The 18,473-nt window shown below is 44.2% G+C and overlaps 1 protein-coding gene across 13 annotated transcripts in view; it reads left to right on the plus strand.

Moving 5' to 3' along the window:
- The window catches only part of SFI1 (SFI1 centrin binding protein), a 77,584-nt gene that overhangs the window by 44,516 nt on the left and 14,595 nt on the right, over window positions 1-18,473 (plus strand). For 9 of the 13 annotated variants that reach the window (XM_060119511.1, XM_060119499.1, XM_060119500.1 and 6 more), the window contains 7 exons: window positions 1,200-1,356; window positions 3,074-3,235; window positions 4,996-5,066; window positions 6,087-6,179; window positions 7,849-7,946; window positions 9,589-9,655; window positions 12,896-13,026. In XM_060119511.1, coding sequence (XP_059975494.1) covers window positions 1,200-1,356; window positions 3,074-3,235; window positions 4,996-5,066; window positions 6,087-6,179; window positions 7,849-7,946; window positions 9,589-9,655; window positions 12,896-13,026 — 779 coding nt within the window. The remainder of the gene's footprint in view (window positions 1-1,199; window positions 1,357-3,073; window positions 3,236-4,995; window positions 5,067-6,086; window positions 6,180-7,848; window positions 7,947-9,588; window positions 9,656-12,895; window positions 13,027-18,473) is intronic. The other 4 variants (XM_060119509.1, XM_060119508.1, XM_060119506.1 and 1 more) reach the window with 3 other exon arrangements.

The following is an 18,473-nucleotide window of genomic DNA, read 5'->3' on the forward strand; positions in this document are numbered from 1 at the left end:
GGGTGCAGGGTACAATCAAAGGTCACCCATTGCTTTTGGTTGTCACATCCCCTCAGGGAGAAATAACAACACACTCAAATGCTGATTTTAAAAATCTAGCAGAGGGTGGAAACTGATGATGCAGAAGGGAGTGGGGGGAATTGCCAGAGTGATAAACTTGAGAAGGTGAGAGAAGATGGGCTGTATGCATGGCAGGGGCAACCTGTGATGGGAGAGTGGACAGTTTATCCAGAGCAACAGGAGAGAAGGCAGAGCCTGTTGGCAGGTGGGGGACATGTGGGAGCTTGAGAAAATTGTCTTTTGATTGCTTTTATTTTCTTGGTGAAATAGGAAAAATGGTATTCAGCTGAGAGGAAGCAAAGGGGAAGAGGTGTTATGGGTTTAGAAAGGTATAAGGGGGGCTTCCCTGGTGGCGCAGTGGTTGAGAGTCTGCCTGCCAATGCAGGGGACACGGGTTCGTGCCCCGGTCTGGGAAGATCCCACATGCCGCGGAGCGGATAGGCCCGTGAGCCATGGCCGCTGGGCCTGCGCATCCGGAGCCTGTGCTCCGCAACAGGAGAGGCCACAACAGTGAGAGGCCCACGTACCGCAAAAAAAAACAAAAAAAAAAATCAAAAAAAAAAAAAAAAAGGTATAAGGTATAAGAGAAGGTATCAAGTCATCTATGACAATCACCTTCAAGGTAAGGCATGTGTTTTGCTGAGTGTGCACGAAGGCTTTCCCAAGGGTGTGCATTTATGGATAATCTTAAGGGAATCCTTCTGTAGACCCTCAGTTTCTGTAGGTCCACGTCTTGGAGACTAATGTCCCTGAGAAAGAGCCTCTTGACCATAGGCTTCCTCCCACTTTGAAAGAAAAGGCAGACCCTCCTCTCGTATCCCTAATCTGAATTAATTTAATCACCCCTTGGATTGTCCCTGCTTCTTGTATATGCATTGATTTTATTAATCCTTTTTTCCCCCCTTCTTAATCCAGAAAAAATTACTTTCTGGAAGCAGAGAATGCCCTTCTTAAAGATCTTTTCACCCCAGATTCCCATCACTTACAATTCTCCTTGGGAATTTCCCCTCCTTTTTAGCCTTTCCTGTGTGTGTATCTAATTTTAGCCTTTCCAGTGTGTGTGTTTCTCTTTTCCCTCACCGGTACTTCACCTCTGTTTTCCTGCCTCCATTGACTGTTGTCTTTTCTCTGGTTTTCAGGCTTGGTCACGGTGGCAGGAACAGCTTCTGCATGTCTGGAGGGAGAGGCGAAAGATGGTCTCCGCAGTGAAACACCATCAGCACTGGCAACAGTGGAGAGCCCTGAGGGCCTGGCTGGAATACCTGCAGGTGCGCAGAGAGAAGAGGCAGCGGAGAGGTGAGCAGGAAGTCCTGGGCTCCAGGGACAGAGGGTTGGTCACAGTGCCCACTCTCCTGTTGCCTGTTACCACCAATAGGGTGGTAACTTATTAAAGGGAGATATAACCGTGTTACACCACAGATTTTCAAAAAGGAGATTGAGGAGGAAGATAAATCATCCTCAATTCACAGTTAAGATATTTCCTTCTGTTTTTTTATCAATATTTAATTCAGTAGGATTTAAATTACGCCATAAATACTGTGATTGTTATGATTGGTATGATACATACAATTTTGTATCTTTTTTTAACTTTTTATTTTATATTGGAGTATATCCGATTAATAATGTTGTGATAGTTTCAGGTGCACAGCAAAGAGACTCAGCCATACATATACATGTATCCATTCTCCCCCAGACTCCTCTCCCATCTAGGCTATATCTTGCCTTTTTTTTTCCACACAACTAATCAATACTTTCCTGTGTCTTTAAGTGTTCTTAATAAATGTTATTTTTCAATTGATTGTATTTTACAGGAGAGGGGCTTACCTTAATCTACTTAGCGATTTTTTTTTTTTTTTGGCCTTGCTGTGCATCTTGCAGGATCTTAGTTCCCCGACCAGGGATCGAACCCATGCTCCCTGCAGTGGAAGTGCAGAGTCCTAACCACTGGATCGTCAAGGGAAGTCCCTAGCCATTCTTGTATTAATAGATATTTGGGTTGTTTGTCCTCAGTTATGCAGATGCATGTGATTTATGGTGATGAGTTTTTGAACGCTATTCTGATGGTTTTGTTTCCCCGAGAGAGGTCAGAAGTAATGATAAATAGGTCATGATCGTAGGTACTTTTTGTACTTCAGTTTCTTGAGCCCACACAGAAGTGAGTTGAACACTGTGCTGGCCGCAGGGTTAGGCTCTCCTGCTTACCCTAGGCCTCCCTGTGGGATCTCCTAGGCTGCCTACACTGTCTCTTGGGAGAGGGAATGTGTCCATGTGAAAATAGTGATGGGGGACCACCTGTCTGGTTGCCCAAGCCTGAAAGTTGAAGGCATGAAGCTATTTAATGATGAGCTGCCGACTAACGTGCCTCCAGTTATGGCATTCTCATTCCAGGACCAGTTCCCTTCCACTTGCTGGACTTATGCTCTTCAGGCCAGTCGCTAATTAGTCTTAAAAGGAGATGGAGCTGGCAGCCTGTAGCAGCCTGGCTGAAAGCTCACAAAAGCCTTTGACAGCATGTTGACCAAGTTGTGTGTCATTGACTCAGACCCTGAAATCCCATCCGGGAAACATTGATAAAGAGGCAAAAGTGAAATGGAGTCTTCTTTGAAAGCAGCAGTCGCCATTACTGCTCCTCAGTAGCTAACTAGGAGCCTCAGCCCTTTGATAGAACCCTTTTCTCTTTCCTGGGAGAGAAGAGATATACTGATAGCTAAGGGATTCCTCCCGTGTTTAAAAACCTTTTATTCTGGGACTTCCCTGGCAGTCCAGTGGTTAAGACTCACGCTTCCAGTGCAGGGGGCTTGATCCCTGGTGGGGGAACTAAGATCCCACATGCTGCATGGCACAGCCAAAAAAAAAAAAAAAAAACCAACACCTTTTATTCTAACATTCTTTGTGGGAGCAGCCTTGAAGCCCTGATGCCTGCCAGTAATGGGTTTCATCCTGTCTTAAAGGTGCTTCCAGCTCATCGCCTAACCTTGAGGGGGCAGCACTTAAGCTATTTTCTCTGTTGCAGAGACGGCTGAGGGATTCCACTGCATCAGTGTGCTCCAGACACACTTCTGTGATTGGCGGTGGGCCTGGAAGCGGAGGGAGAGTTTGTACGTCCACCACGAGCGGGTAGAGGGGCTGGCCAGGAAGGTGGTGCTGCGGAGGGCCTTTATTCACTGGAAACACTGTATCCTTTGCACCGCCCAGCCCTGTCTGTACAGCAAGAACAGCAAGAGTTCACCAGCCTATAAGACAAGAGTCAGGAGATACATGGGAAGTAGTTACCCAGCAGTTTAAGACAGTTCGGATCTCTGTTGACTTCTTTTTAAAATTTTTTGTTTCATTTTGGGAATATTCATTCAAAAGAGTGCATATAACAAACATTTATAGTCTAAAGAATAATGGTAAAATGAGCACAACTCAAAAAAATAGAACATTGCTCACACCCCAGTCTGCTCCTCCCTGACTACATTCCCTTTCCTCCCCCTCAGAGGCATTGCCGCTGCCCTGATTTTGTTATCATTTCATTGCTTTTTTCTACCCATTAGATGGTAGAAATAGCCACAGCCATTTCTGCTTCATTTCATTTCTGTTTCAGATTTGTTTAATTTCATTGCTTTTTCAGAAAGCCATCTGTCCTTGGTGGCCCTGTCATTATGATCCTAGCTTCCATTCATTGAGCTGTTTACTGTGTGCAGACATTTTGCATTATCTCATTAATCCTCATAGCAACCCTGTGGAGTAGGTCTCACCGTCTCCATTTTACAGATGAGGAAACAGGTTGGGGGCTGCTAAGTGGTTTTCAAACTCATTGGCAGAGCCAGGCTTTTGACTCCAGTGCACCTTCTTAATCGCTGCCCCTGCTGCAATATGTGCCCAGGTGTGGGATTTGGACTGCCTTGGGTGTTCACCCACACTTTTGTTTGTTCACTGAACTCTTACTTTGTTTTAAACTCCTGCCTAAATTCTGGAATATAGGGAAACTTAGAGACTAACGGTAGCTCATTGTCTAGTGGGGGAAGTAGACATGAAAACCAGTCTTTGTAATGTGGTGTGATAAGTGCTATCATAAAAGTTTTTATCCAGTCCTGCTAGGGCTACTGTGGAGATCTAGCCGAGGAGGTGATGTTTGAGCTGAATTTAAGCCTTGGGGGATGACACGTTCTCCCAACAGGGAGGTCGGGAAGGGCGGTTCAGGTGTAAGGAGTGGCATTTATGCAGGTGTAGGTGAGGAAGAGCAGCCAGGGGTGATGACCGGGGTCTCCAGTGAGTTGTGGGGTATGGAGGGCAGGTAGATGCAGGCTGGGGACTGGCTTGTAGGGCCCTTGTGTGCAGTGGTCAGGAATTTGGGCTTAATCCCAGTGGCGTTGGGGATCCTTTGCAGGTTTTTGAGAAGAGAAGTGATGCAGCAGATCTGTACTTTAGAAAGGCTAAAGCTCGATGGTGGCAGCGAAGCTGGCACAGGGGGGACCAAGTCAAGTGTACTGCACGGTGCTGGGGGTGGGGACAGAACCGGGGAGACCTGGGGGGGCAGCAGATGGACTTGGCAGCCAAGAAGATGGAGGGGGTGGGTGGAGAAAAGGTTTGAAAATAACTCCAAGGTTTTTAGCACAAACTTCTGACTGGATTGTGATGCCAAAACAGAATGCAGGAGAACTTGGAGCAGGTTCTGCTTAGATTTTGAAATGCTTACTCAAACTGGTGGCAGTTTATCTCAACTATTTTTGCCTCTCATGAAATGGGCATGAGAGGGGAGAAAGGCAGATAAGTAACTCACATGGTTCCCCTTAGTTCTTTCTTCCCTGGGTTGTCGGGGAGACAGAGGCGGACACCAGCCCACCTGGCACGCCCATCATCTCCTGCAGCCGGGACCCTTCAGATGGGTCATTAGGATTGCTCTGGGCTGGGGTGGGACCTTGTTGAGACAAGAAGCCTTAACTCTGGTAGACATGCTGCTGTGCGCAGAGGCAGCTATGCGGCGGAAGGTGGCAGAAGAGCACCACAGGCGAGGCTTGCTGGTAAGGGTGCTACAGCCTCGCTCAGGCAGCCACTCCTGGGGGACCTGGCCCACATCATGCTCCATAAGTGATTCTGGTTGTGTGGATGGCTTCCATCATGAAGCCCCCTTCATTGTCATGTCCCTATTTTCATTTTGGATCAGAGATGGTGATGGTGTGGGGTCAGAGGGTTTTGGGGCTGCAAAGGAGCCTTAGAAGTGATCTAGTCCTTGGGTGTTCTACGTGGCAGACCCCCTTTTTAAGTGGTGGAAACCTAGTCTTCGAAATCAATCAAGGTAGAGATGCTGTGGACAAAGCTAGGTCTGGGAAGTAGTGTCTGTTCTCCCGGCTACTCTTCCCCACCTTCACCACACGAGGTGGCCTCCGAAAGAACACTTTCAGGAGCCTCTGCAGGTCCACAGAGCACGATACGAAAAGCCCTAGTTGCTTCGCTTCTGTCTCAGAAAACTGAAGCCAGGCTGTGGGGGATGTGCTTTGCTTAGTCACACGTGAGACATTTTTGACAGGAGCCAGGCCAGCATGTCCTGCCTCTACTCCACCCCCACCCCCACCCCCAGTCACCTCTCAAAATTCCTTCTCTCCCTTCTATTTTACTCTTACAAAACTGCATTTATAGTTGTGTAAGCATACACATTGACCCCACATGGCAAAAAAAAAAAAAAAAAAAACCCCACCATAGGCTGGAAGTCTGTCTCTTTTCTGAGAGGCAGAGTTGATGTTTTGACCTTTGTCTGGTGTTTTCATCTGGGTCACAGGGACCTCTCCTGGTCAGAGGTGCGGGTGTGTTTGTTCCTGTGCAGTATCTGTGGACGGCAGGGAGTAGTCCCACAGCTAGTTATTAAGTGTCTACTGTGCAGGCTGGCTTGTATCAGGCTCTCAATTGAATCTCAAAACAGAGAAACACTCTGGGACATGGGAGCAGCTGTGAACAGCTACTACTGAGCTTCTTGCCACCCTCTTGGGCATTGCTCTTACTGTTACAGACACACCACTGATTTGTGTCCATTCTTCTTTTCACAGCATTTTTGCTTTAGAGCCCTAAAAGACAATGTGGCCCGTGCCCATCTCCAACGAATAAGAAGGAATCTTGCTCACCAGCAACATGATGTCACGGTGAGAGTCCTCTTCTGTATCAAGGCACCTCTTCTGATGGCCATTCTCTTTTCCTTTTAACCTTTGTGCTTAGAGGTTTGTTCAGACCTTTAGACTCCAGATTCTTAGTGTCCATTTTCTTTAGTAATCTATGCCAGAGGCTAGAGAAGCTCTTATTCTTCTCTTGTTTAATCCCATTTTTTTTATCTGTTTGCTAAAAAAATTGATAGTTGAATCAGAGGTCAGGGACTGTGGATTCCAACCTTGACCTAGGGAATACACTTTAAGTCTTGCATTCCAGGAGGCTTTGGTTATGTTTGCACTGTGAGTCTGTTGTCTTCAGTGGTTAAGTTTACTTGAGGGCAACAAACATTCTGTCTCCACCTGTAGATTGTGTTTCTGAGTGTAGGAGAAAGGGGCATTCTAATTGTGAAAATGTTCAAGCATACAGAAAAATATAAAGAATAGTGTAATAAACCTCTATTTTACCATCTAAATTCAACAATTGTTAATATTTGCTTTTTTTCCCCAAATCATTTCAAAGTAAATTACAGACATTATGACACTTTTACACCTAAACATTTCAGTATGCATTGCCCCAAAATAAGAACATTTTCCTGCATAACCACAGTATCATTATCATCCCTAACAAAATGAACAGTAATGCTCTAATATTAACCAATACCCAACCCATATTCATATTTTCCCAGTTGCCCCCAAAATGTCTTTATAGCTGTTTTATTAAAACCAGGATTCAATTAAGGATTGATGACTCACTCTACATTTGGTTATGTCTCTTAAGACTCTTAATCAATAAGTCCCCCACCCCCACCCCCACTTCTTTTGTTTAAACATGTTTATTTTTAAATTGTAAAATACACAGAATTTATCATCTTAACCGTTTTTAAGTGTACAGTTCAGTGGCATTAAGTACATTCACATTATTGTGCAACCATCACCATTATCCATGTCCAGAACCTTCTTCATCTTGCAAAACTGAAACTCTGTGAATTAAACAATAACTCCCATTCTCCTTCTCCTCCCCCAGCCCCTGGCAACCACCGTTCTCCTTTCTGTCTCTTTGAATTTGACTGTTCTAGGTACCTCATATTTACAGTATTTGCCCTTTTGTGATTGGCTTATTTCACTTAGCATAACGTATACTATCTTTCTTAATAACATTAACTTTTTGAAAAGGAATGCCAGTTATTTTGTACGGTCTTCCATATTCTCCAATTTTCTGTTTCCTTCTGACGTCATTTGATTTTCCTTTTTCCTGTGTAGCTCTTATAAACTAGAAGTTAGATCTAAGGGCTTGATTAGATTGAAGTTAAACACTTTTTGGCAAGACTACTTTATAGGCAGTAGTAGGTGATAAGATCAGTTTTAATTTCTAAAATGGCTTTGTCTTCCATGAGGCCCAGATTAGGAATACCTTCTTCATTCTGATTTACATAGATTTGGTAGATCCAGCTTTTTGCCTTTTATGTTGGCCCAGAATAGTTCCATATTGCTCGGTCATAATTATTTTGCAAATCTGTTATATGTTGGGTGCTCCAAATTGAGGTAATTAATGCTTTGGGGGAGCTTACAGTCTTCTGGAGTTACAGATGTGCTAACGAATGGGTCAAGAGAGATCATTTTACCTTTTGCCTTAATAAACTTCTGTTTCCTTCCTGTTTTGCTGCAGCTACTGCACAGGTTCTGGAACCTCTGGCAGTCTCAGATTGAACAGAGGGAGGAAAGTGAGCAGCTCCCCTTCCTGTGTGCTGCCTGGGACCACTACAGGTAGGGACTGTGGCTTTCAGGCTCCCCAGGGGCCCGTTGTGACTGACTGGCTGGTCTCCAGGAGTCATCATCACCCTCAGTGTGTTACTGCGGCAGATTGAGAGAGGCCCTGCTGTAAACCAGTGTTCCTGAGCTCGCCTTTTCCTTTTGGTTGATGGGATAGGAGGTAGAATGAGGACGTTTGTGCTGGTGCTCGGCCACCACTGCCTCAGTTTTCAGGTGTTAGTGACGTTCCATCTTGGAATGTAGGCATTGATAGTGTCACAGAGACGGCCCAGGCAAGTGGGTGTTTGTGGTTTGGTCTTGGAGGGTATAGAGTGTGTCCTTAATTTTTTAGAGTTAATCATTCATTAAAATAAATAAAAGCACCACATGTCCACAAGAAAAACTCAGAATGTATAGGAAAGAAGTAGAAAGTTAAAATAAAGGCTGCCTGGACACCTTCCTTCGACCCCTTAGTCTTACTATTGAGAGGGAAACACTGTTCACTTTCTTGCTGCAAGAAATGTTCGATAGGGCTTCCCTGGTGGCTCAGTGGTTGGGAATCTGCCTGCCAATGCAGGGGTCACAGGTTCAGGCCCTGGTCCGGGAAGATCCCACATGCCCAGAGCATGGGCCCGTGAGCCACAACTGCTGAGCCTGCGCTCTAGAGCCCGCGAGCCACATCTACTGAAGCCTGTGCGCCTAGAGCCTGAGCTCCGCAACTAGAGAAGCCACCGCAGTGAGAAGCCAGAGCACCACAATGAAGAGTGGCCCCTGCTCGCAGCAACTAGAGAAAGCCCGCACACAGCAACGGGGACACAATGCAGCCAAAAATAAAATAAATTAAAAAAAAAGAAAAGAAAAGAAATGTTCGATAAACCCTCTCCCAAGAGTATAATTAATTTATTTTGCATAGTTATAGGTATGATTTGGGGGCACTTTTTTTTTTTTTTTGGCGGTACGAGGTCCTCTCACTGTTGTGGCCTCTCCCGTTGCGGACCACAGGCTCCGGACGCACAGGCTCAGCAGCCATGGCTCACGGGCCTAGCCGCTCCGCGGCATGTGGGATCTTCCCAGACCGGGGCACGAACGTGTGTCCCCTGCATCGGCAGGCAGACTCTCAACCACTGTGCCACCAGGGAAGCCCTGGGGCACTTTTTAATGAGTCAGTGAGAATCACAATATTTAATTGAGTCAATTTGGAGTTGTCAGGATGTATCATTATTCTAAATGCTGGTTTACAAAACTGAATGTGGTTCTCACTCTCAGTATCACTGTGTGAAAGCATGTCACAGACCCAGGTGGTCCTAAACAGGCCCCAGAGTTTGGCCGTAAAATCAGAAAATTCAGGATATTTGGGGGATTTCATACATATTACCTGAGTTCGAGAGACACTGGGCTTGGTGGTCTAATTACCTTTACAAGAAATTTGTCAAATTTTGAGGGCAAGCCACAGTCCAAAATCAGGGTGGAGGTTTGGCAGATTTCATGTCAGAAAACAGGTTCTTATTTCCCTTAGAATGAAACCCCTGGGGTGCCTTTAACGCTCAAGATGTACCTATGCCCAGATTTACCTTCCTTAAAATCAAAACAAAATTCTGAAAACCTGACACCTGAAAGTGGGAGGGCAGTTACCTTGGTGTTGTGTGTTTCATTTCAGAATAACATTGCTACGCAAGTGTTTCAAATTGTGGTTACAGTATACTCAGAAGAGGCGATCCCAGCAGGTATGGAGTTCCTCAGAGCAGGGAGCTCTGCTGGCTTACATTCTTGGATACGTTTGCTTTGGAAAGATTCTCGGAAAAGGCCTGTACCAAGAGGTCTGGTGTTCTGATTTGGAAGAGAGGGTACTGTGAAAAGCTCAAAGGTATCTGCCCCAGAGCCCCCCAGGGATGTCAGAAAGTCTGCATAACTCCTGTCCCTTCATCTGCTTTGAAAATGCAGCTGCTCTCTGAAGGTGGTGAGTGTATCAGCCATTCCATTCACATCTAGACCCAAATTGTTGATTATATTACTCAGCCAGCCCCTCCTGAGACCTTCAGGAGATGTTGGGGAAGGTGCAGAGCCTGAGCGCCATATCCTAGAGCTAAACGGTGTGAGACCCAGGTGCCCACAGTGGTGGGAGGAGGCGGGGGTCAGGCTGAGGGATTAATGAAGGCAGGTAGAGAAAGACGGATTCAGTTCCATTTAAGAAAGACTTACTGAGCGGCTGCTATGCCTTAGATGCCAGGCCAAGAACTGAGGATACAGCTGTGATGCAAAGCAGACAAAGTTCCTGCTCTCGGGGGGCTTGTAGTTTAGCCCCAGGGTGGCTCTAATGATGGCAGGTAGCCGTCTGGAGCGCTGAACCGAGAAGGATTTTCCAGGCCACATTCAGGCGCAGGGGAGTGTGTGTTCAACTGATGATGTCCGCACAGGCCTTGCAGTGGGAGGTGGACTACGCAGGCCTCTGTTTGGTCGTCCCTGCGGTGGAACGGGGAGGACACGAACGAAGCTCCTCCTGGTTATTTTTGTGCTGTCCTCTCCACCCCCTCCTCTATCTGCTGCTCAAGTCTAACAGTGAATCTAAAGAGTTTGGCTGGTTCCTTGGTTTTGGGAGGCGTACAGACTCCTTTGGGAGCTGGTTCTGTCTGCTTCTCTCCCCATTCCTGTTACCGCTCTGCCCCTTCACAGCTGCACTTAGTCAAGCTGCTGGTCCTTCCCTGAATATTCTCTGCGAGCTCCTGCTTCCCAATCTGCCTGCTGCCCTTTCAGCTCAGGTGTCACCTCTTCCCCCTGCTCCACCCCTCGTGCAGCTTTCTCATAGCATGTTGTTGGCTGGCCTCCCTCCCTGCCAGGCTGGGGGCTCCTTGAGGGTACAGCCTGTCCTGCCTCATTCTTCTCCTGAACTGTTGACAAAGGGTAGCTGCTGACTAGTAGTTGGATGAGTGAATGAACACAGGAGTGAACAAACAGATGAGCTGCCAGTGCTTGCTTCAGAGTTTTCCCCAAGGATCACCACAGTTCTTGGTGTTTGGATGGGGCTAACCCAGGGCATGGCTTGTTTTTGTGTCACCTTTGCCTTCCACACCTAGAAAATGTTTAGAATTGGTACATTCTTTCACGTCCCTTTGGATTATGTGGCTGTTTCGGAAAGGACATTGCCACTGGGTCTCTTAAGCTCATTGAATGCAAGCACAACAGAATGTGAAGAAGGAGCACTTTTAGAAAAAGAACATGAGCCCCAGAGTTGAAAGGTTATGTGTATTCAAGGTGGAAAAGAAGCAAAGGGTCTCATTTAGTTTCTCCCTGAAAAAAGGGATCTCCTCGACCCTGGGGCCCAGCACTGGTAGGTCGAGGGTCAGAGTCCTTATCTCTTACAGGGCTCCAGCACGGCCTGCACAGTGGAAGGTCTGAAAAATAGTAAGAGCCCTGCTCAGCTGTTGTTTTGTTTTGTTTTTTTTTTCAGCTGTTGTTTTTTAAAAAAATCTTTAGCTAACAATCTGAATGTTATCTCTTGGTTTAGATATCCAAGGAGCTCATCAGTTCCTTCTAATTTAGGAAAAGAGAAAAATATTATTTATTGTGGGTTTCTTTCTATTTAAAAAGTAATATATAAAGAATGGCAAGAATGCTAATTGTTGAAGCTGGGCAATAAGTTTGAGGGGATTCATTATACTATTGCTTCTACTCTTGTTTACATTTGAAAATGCCCATAAGCAATATGTAGACATCACAGAAAATTTGGGAAGTATAGGAAGACATAAAGAAGAAAAAATTAAAATACCCGTAATCCTGCATCTTAAGATGACATTTGATGAGTAAACCTGGCATTTTTTTTCCTCTGTGTGGGTAGGAATGTGTGTACCCATGTATTCACAAACACACACATAGGCATGCTGTTTAGTTTTCTATTGCTCTGTAAAAACTCACCCCAAACTCAGTGGCTTAAAACAACTACCATTTTATTATGCTTAAGGATTTTGTGGGTCAAAAACTGAGACAGGACGTAGCAAGGATGGCTGGTCTCTGCTCTGTGATTACTGGGACCTCCACTGGGAAGATTCTAGCGGCAGGGGGTTAGAGTCTTCTCGAAGTTTCTTCACTTACAAGTCTGGTTCCTGGGCTGGAATGACTTGAAGATGGGGCTCTACTAGGACTATTAACCAGAGTGCCTGCATATGACTTCTCCAAGAGGCTTGGGCTTCCTTACAGCATGGTGGCCCCTGGGTAGTCAGACTTCCTGTGTTGCAGCTCAGGGCTACAAAAGTGAGTGTTCCAGTGAACAAGACAAAAGCTATGTGGCCCTTTAAGACCTAGCCTAGGAAGTCACTTAGTGTCACTTTCGCCATACTCTAGTGGTCAAAGTAGTCACTGTCCACCCAGATTCAAGGGAAGGAGGATGAAAGAATTTGCAGTCCTGTTTTAAAAGCTGCCACACGTGTATATGCTTTTCCTCCCAAGTTTTGGATCATGGAGGCATATATAGTCTTAAGTCAGTTGTCTGTCTTCTTACTAATGTATCAGTGAAATTTATAATAAAGTACAAATTTAAATAATCTGTACTACAAATAAACATTATAAACAAAATCAAAAGATATTTTACAGGGTAGGAACAAAATTCATAACACACGAGACAAAGGACTCATAAATTTAAGGTTGAAAAAGCCCATATATATCAGAGTTAAAATGCTGACAATCAGTAAAATGGGCAGTGAGGATGACCACTTAGGCCATAGGAAAAATGTTTAGATAAATATATATCTATACACACACATACATAGACAAATGTATAAAGAGATGCTTAACTCACTTTTAATTAAAGGGAAGCATTTTCACCTGTCATGTTGGCAAAGATTAGAAATAATGATTTTCATTTTAAAAAATGTTTGTGTAGGAAGCAACCCTTCCTCGAGAGTGTGACCCTGAAAGGTCTTTTTCTTTTTAATGTAAAGTACAAATAAAGGTCATTCATTGTTTTACTTCAGCTGTTGCAGGCCAGAGCAGACAGTCACTTTCAGCGGAGAGCCCTCCCTGGGGCCTTCCAGGCATGGAGAAGGCTCTGGCAGTGGCACCAGCAGGAGCGAGTCCTCTATGCCAGAGCAGCACGCTTTCACAGGTACACCGTGCGGCTCCTGTCTGCCCTGGGCCAGGCGTCTCAGGTCCAGTTCTGCCACCCACATAGCCATTTGCTTTGTTTCTTAGCCTGCCAGTCCCCTAGACCCTGGTTCTTCCTTGATTTTCAATAATGTGGACTCTTTGAGCTCATCTAGCAGAAAAAGACAGTCACTGTTTCCCCTGGGAAAACTTGTGTCTATCTGTGTAGCAAGTGCTTTCAGAACAGCCCTGGTTTTATGCCCGTTCCCTCGTTACAAGCCACAGTGAGCTGCATTAAAGCTGCCCGTTAGCTTTCTGGATCAGAGTGTGGTTGGACCTCGCTTCGCCTTGGCAGGCTTTCTTGAGCGTGATTTCCCTGAAACGCTTGGTTCCTGTTCTGCTAGACCTGGCTTTTTGAAGTCTTGAAATTATCATTGTCAACAAAATTAGAACGGGCAAGGAGCAGGGCTCCATCCTTTTAGCTCTCACAGGGGCAAACTTGCCCAGAGCCAGGTCCGTGCTACCTATTGGTGGAATGTCATGAAGAGATTATTAATGACTAACTGTTGGCCGCTGTGATGGGTGCAGTGTGATGGGAAAAAGGAGAATATAGAAGCTCATTTGCCTGTGGTATCGTCATCTTCACTAATAACTTCCTTCTCACAGCAGTCCTGAGAGAACAGGTTCAAAGTGATAAATGACTCACCCTTGTAACAACCATTAAATGGCAGAGCCAGGGTTTACATTCAGTCTTCCTGATTCCAAAGTCCAAGTACTTGCTACTGGATCAAGAGGAATATCTTTCTGATGACTGGGTAGGAACTTTAAATCTTGGTGAGGAGGAGAGACTGATATACAAGGGACAGTTGAAGAACAATCCAAGAGAAGAGACCCGTGTGTCCTCAATGGTGTCAGCACAAGTTCTTCCAAAGCTCAGAGCTGGTGCTGAGGGAAGTGCCCTGGGGAGGCTCTCTGTGAGCTGGGGGTGAGGATGGCTGGCGGGATGAGGAGGGCCAGACTGAGGGGCTGCCTGCTCCTACAGGTAGACGATGGACAGGTGTTTGAGCAGGTGCATGGAACTAGTACGTTGACAGTTTGGGAATTTGCCCTGAGGACAGTGTGCATCAATTTAGGACAGTGAAACAAGGGGGAGGGACATGCATTGGGAGAAGTTGCAGTGAACTTGGCTTTGGAGGACTCTGAACGCTGGTTTGAGAGAATCAGCCAGAACCCCGGGCTCCTTACATGAAGTTCAAGATGTTTCTAGGGGGTGGCCACAAGGAAAAGTGGCTGACGTGGGCTAGCGCTTACCTCTGCCCCTGCCCCTGCAGAGAGCAGCTGCGCCTTTCCTTAGCTCCTGTGTTGAGGTCTAGTGTAAGATTCATTCAAAAAATGGCTTCAGGGCTTCCCTGGTGGCGCAGTGGTTGAGAGTCCGCCTGCCGATGCAGGAGACACGGGTTCATGCCCCGGTCTGGGAAGATCCCACATGCTGCGGAGCGGCTAGGCCCGTGAGCCATGGCCGCTGAGCCTGCGCGTGCAGAGCCTGTGCTCCGCAATGGGAGAGGCCACAACAGTGAGAGGCCCGCGTACCGCAAAAAAAAAAAAAAAAAAGGCTTCACTACGAAAACACACATATACACACCCCTTTGTTTTCTTTACAAATGAGTCATGTTTGGTGCTATTGCTTTTTTTGTATTTTGGCATGTTGTGGGGACCAGAAATTGAGGGTACCTTCAAAGCAGCCAAGAGGAGCTCCTAAAAGGGCTTTTGCTGGGGGGCAGACATGGGTGAGTTTAGAACCATCACTTGAGACAAAAGGGTGGAAGGTGAATCAGAGGCAGGAAGTAGCACAGAGGCTTGAAGGATGGCGAAGAGGATCTAGGCGTTATCTTTTTCGAGTTTAGTGAGATCTTTTTAGAAAAGTTAGTTTTTCAGGTTCCCACCTTCCTGGTTCACAAGAAGGCAGAGTGATTGAGAACCTGGTCTAGAAGCCGACAGGCCTGACCGAGTTCAGACCCTTGCTCCATGCTTGCCAGCTCTGTGACCCTGGACAAGTCACTCAGTCTCTCTGAGCCCTAGTTTCCTCAGGTTTAAAATGGAGATGATTTGATAATAGTTCTTATCTCACAGGGTTGTCATGAAAACTAAGTGGGATAATCCATGTAAAATACAAGCAGAGTGCCCAGCATAAAATATTAACTGTCCCCTGACCCCTAGAATTGATTTGTGACTCTTAGGGTAAATTAATATCCATAGGTTTGGTTTGGAGTTTAGCAAATCAAAGTTCTAAATAAATGTGTATGTTCTATCTTTCCATAATCCTCAGGGTATTTTTTAAAATATTTTAGGAATACGGATGGAATTTATGGTGGAATCTCATGAATTATGAATAAAAATGGTAGTTTGTTAACCTGCCAGTGAAATATTATACTGAGAATGAGACAAGACTCATTTGCCTTTTTTTTTTTTTAATTGAGCTAAAATTTACATACAGTGAAAGGTACAGATGTTAAGTAAAGAGATTGATGCATTTTTACAAATTTCATCTCTGGATAATCAACACCCCAGTCAAGATACGGAACATTTCCGTCACCCCAGAAAGTTCCTTCAAGCCCTTTTCCAGCCAGTTCCTATCCTGCATAAATAACCACTGTTCTGATTTCTGGCATTCTAGGTTAATTTTGCATGGTTTTGAACTTTGTACAGTGGGATCATGCAGTATGTACTCTATTGTGTCTGCAAGTCTTTTAAAGTTCAGCGTAATGTTTTTGAGATTGTGCCAGGTTGTTGCATGTATCTGTAGCTGTTTTTTATTTGCCGAGTAGTATTCTACTGTATGAATCTAAGACAGTATTTTGATCCATTTTAACAGAGGAGTTGTTTCCAGTTTGAGGCCATTATGCGTAAGGCTGCCGTGAACACTTGTTTTAGTGGAATATGTTTTCATTTCTCTTGGGTAGATACCAAGAAGTAGACTTCTGGATCAGGGGTGGGTTTATGCTTAATCTTACAGGTGGTTGCATCATTTTATGCTCCCACCAGCACATCTGAGAATTCTGGCTGCTCCACATCCTCACCAACTTTGCTTTTGACAGTCTTTTAACTTAGCCCTTACGGTGGGTGTGGGGTGCTGTCACATTTTCCTGACGACTAATGATTGTCCAGCATTTCTTTAAAGCCTAATGAGCCAGGAACGGAAGCCTCTGTAATTTGACCAAGTCAGATTGATTGCCAGGAAGGAGGGAATTCCAGAGGAACTCTGGAATGCTGCTGTACCTGAGGGAAGGGAATTTGTAACATTTGGGCTCCCACTGAAGGAACTGAGGAGACTCTAAGAGAAACAGGGATCTGTTTTGGATTGATTGCTGTTTCTGAGGCAAGTTGAGGGAGGGACTCACTAGGGAGAGCTGTCATGAGTATCCTCAGGAGTGAATGGACATAGCAAAGCTTGTCTGGGGCATCACTGGTGAGGAAGCAATAACCACCCAAAGAGGGGGTCCTTGTGGCATCTTGCATGACGTTGGGAGAAACAGTGTTTCTTTGCAGTTGGCTTTCTGTGTGACTGATGAATGGTAGAGCTGTTCTTCTTTTCAGTCTGAGCTGATTTTCATTCTTTGAATACCAGACAGGTTTTGACTCTTTCAGCCTTTATCATGTGCTTATTGACCATTTTATATCTTTTGTGAAGTGTCTGTTCAAGTCTTTTTCCTCGCTTTTTAAAAAATTGGGTTATATGTCTTTTTAAAATTCTTATTGATTTGTAGAAGTTTTTAAAAAATATATTCTGGTTTGTATTATTTCTTTTATTGGACTGGGTATTAAAAATATTTTCTTCCAGTGTGTGGCTTGCTTTTCCATTTTTTAACAGTATTTTTTTAAATTGAGAGCATAATAGGTGTTTATATATGTACTGAAATGAATTAATAGTTGTTGGGTTTTTTTGATGAGTGGAAGTGTTTAATTTTGATACAGTCCAGGGGAACTTTCCTGGTGGTCCAGTGGTTAAGACTCTGTGCTTCCAATGCAGGGGGCCCAGGTTCAATCCCTGGTCAGGGAACTAAGATCCCACATGCTGCACAGTATGGCCAAAAAAAAAGAAATTAAAAAAAATAATAATAAAAATAAAAAGTAGAAAAATTATATTGTGGTGGTTTAAAATTTTTTTTGATATAGTCCATTTCCTCAGTTTTTTTCTTTTATAATTAGTAATTTGGGGGTTCTCTCTAAAATAATTTGCCTACTCCAAGATCTCAAAAGATATCTTCCTACATTTTCTCCAGAAGCTTTATAGTTTTAGCATTTACATTTAGGTCTGTGATCATCTTGAATTTTTTTCTGCATATGGTATGAGGTAGGAGTCAAGGATTTTTTTTTTTTCTGTTCTTCAGTTTTTTCCAGCACCATTTCTTTATCTTTTTAATATTTATTTATTTATTCATTCATTCATGCATGCATGCATGCTGCACCAGGTCTTAGTTGTGGCACACAGGATCTTTGTTGTGGCATGCAGACTTCTTAGTTGCGGCTTGCGGACTTCTTAGTTGTGGCATGAGGACTTCTTAGTTGCGGCTTGTGGACTCTTAGTTGTGGCATGCAGTCCAGCACCATTTCTTGAGAAGATTTGCATCCCCCCATTGAATTGCCTTGGCACGTTTGTTGAAAATCAATTGGCCATATATGTTGGTATCTATTTCTGGACTTTCTTTTCTGTTTCATTTATCTATGTGTTTAATGTGTTTATTCTTATGCCATTAAGATACTATCTTGATTACTGTACCTTTATAGCAGGTTTTGAAATCAGTTTATTCTTCCTGGGATTTTGTTTGGAATCACACTGAATCTGTATAGATCAATTTAGGGGAGATTGGATATCTTAACCATATTGAGACTTCCCATAAAAAGAACTTGGTACATCCTCCATTTATATAGGTTTTCTTTAATTTTTCTCAGCAGTGTTTTGTAACTTTGCATTGAAGTTATGTATATATTTTGTTAAATTTATTCCTAAATATCTTATTTTTTGATGCTGTTGTAAATGGAATTACTTTTAAAATTCATTTTCTAATTGTCCTAATATATAGAAGTACAGTCGATACCTTGAGTTCCATGACCATTCTAAATTTCTAAATTCACTTACTAGTTTTAGTTCATCCTTCCTTCCTTCTTTTAAAATTGCATAGGGTTTCTGCATAAATAATCATGTCATATGTAAACAAAGGCAACTTAATTATACTTCTCAGTCTGTAGGCTTTTTTTTTTCCTCTTATTGAACTGGCTAGGATCTCCAATAAGGTATTGAATAGAAGTGATAAGAAGGTACATACTTGTCTTTTTCCCAATCTTAGGGGGAAAACAAAAGCAGTTAGTATTTCACTGTTGAGGCGTTAGCTTTTTATAGATGCCCTTTATTAGACTGAGAATGTTCCCTTCTATTCTTAGTTTTCTGACTGTTTTTATTATGAATGGTGG

This window comes from Mesoplodon densirostris, chromosome 15, assembly GCF_025265405.1.
Source record: "Mesoplodon densirostris isolate mMesDen1 chromosome 15, mMesDen1 primary haplotype, whole genome shotgun sequence".
NCBI classification, from domain to species: domain Eukaryota; kingdom Metazoa; phylum Chordata; class Mammalia; order Artiodactyla; family Ziphiidae; genus Mesoplodon; species Mesoplodon densirostris.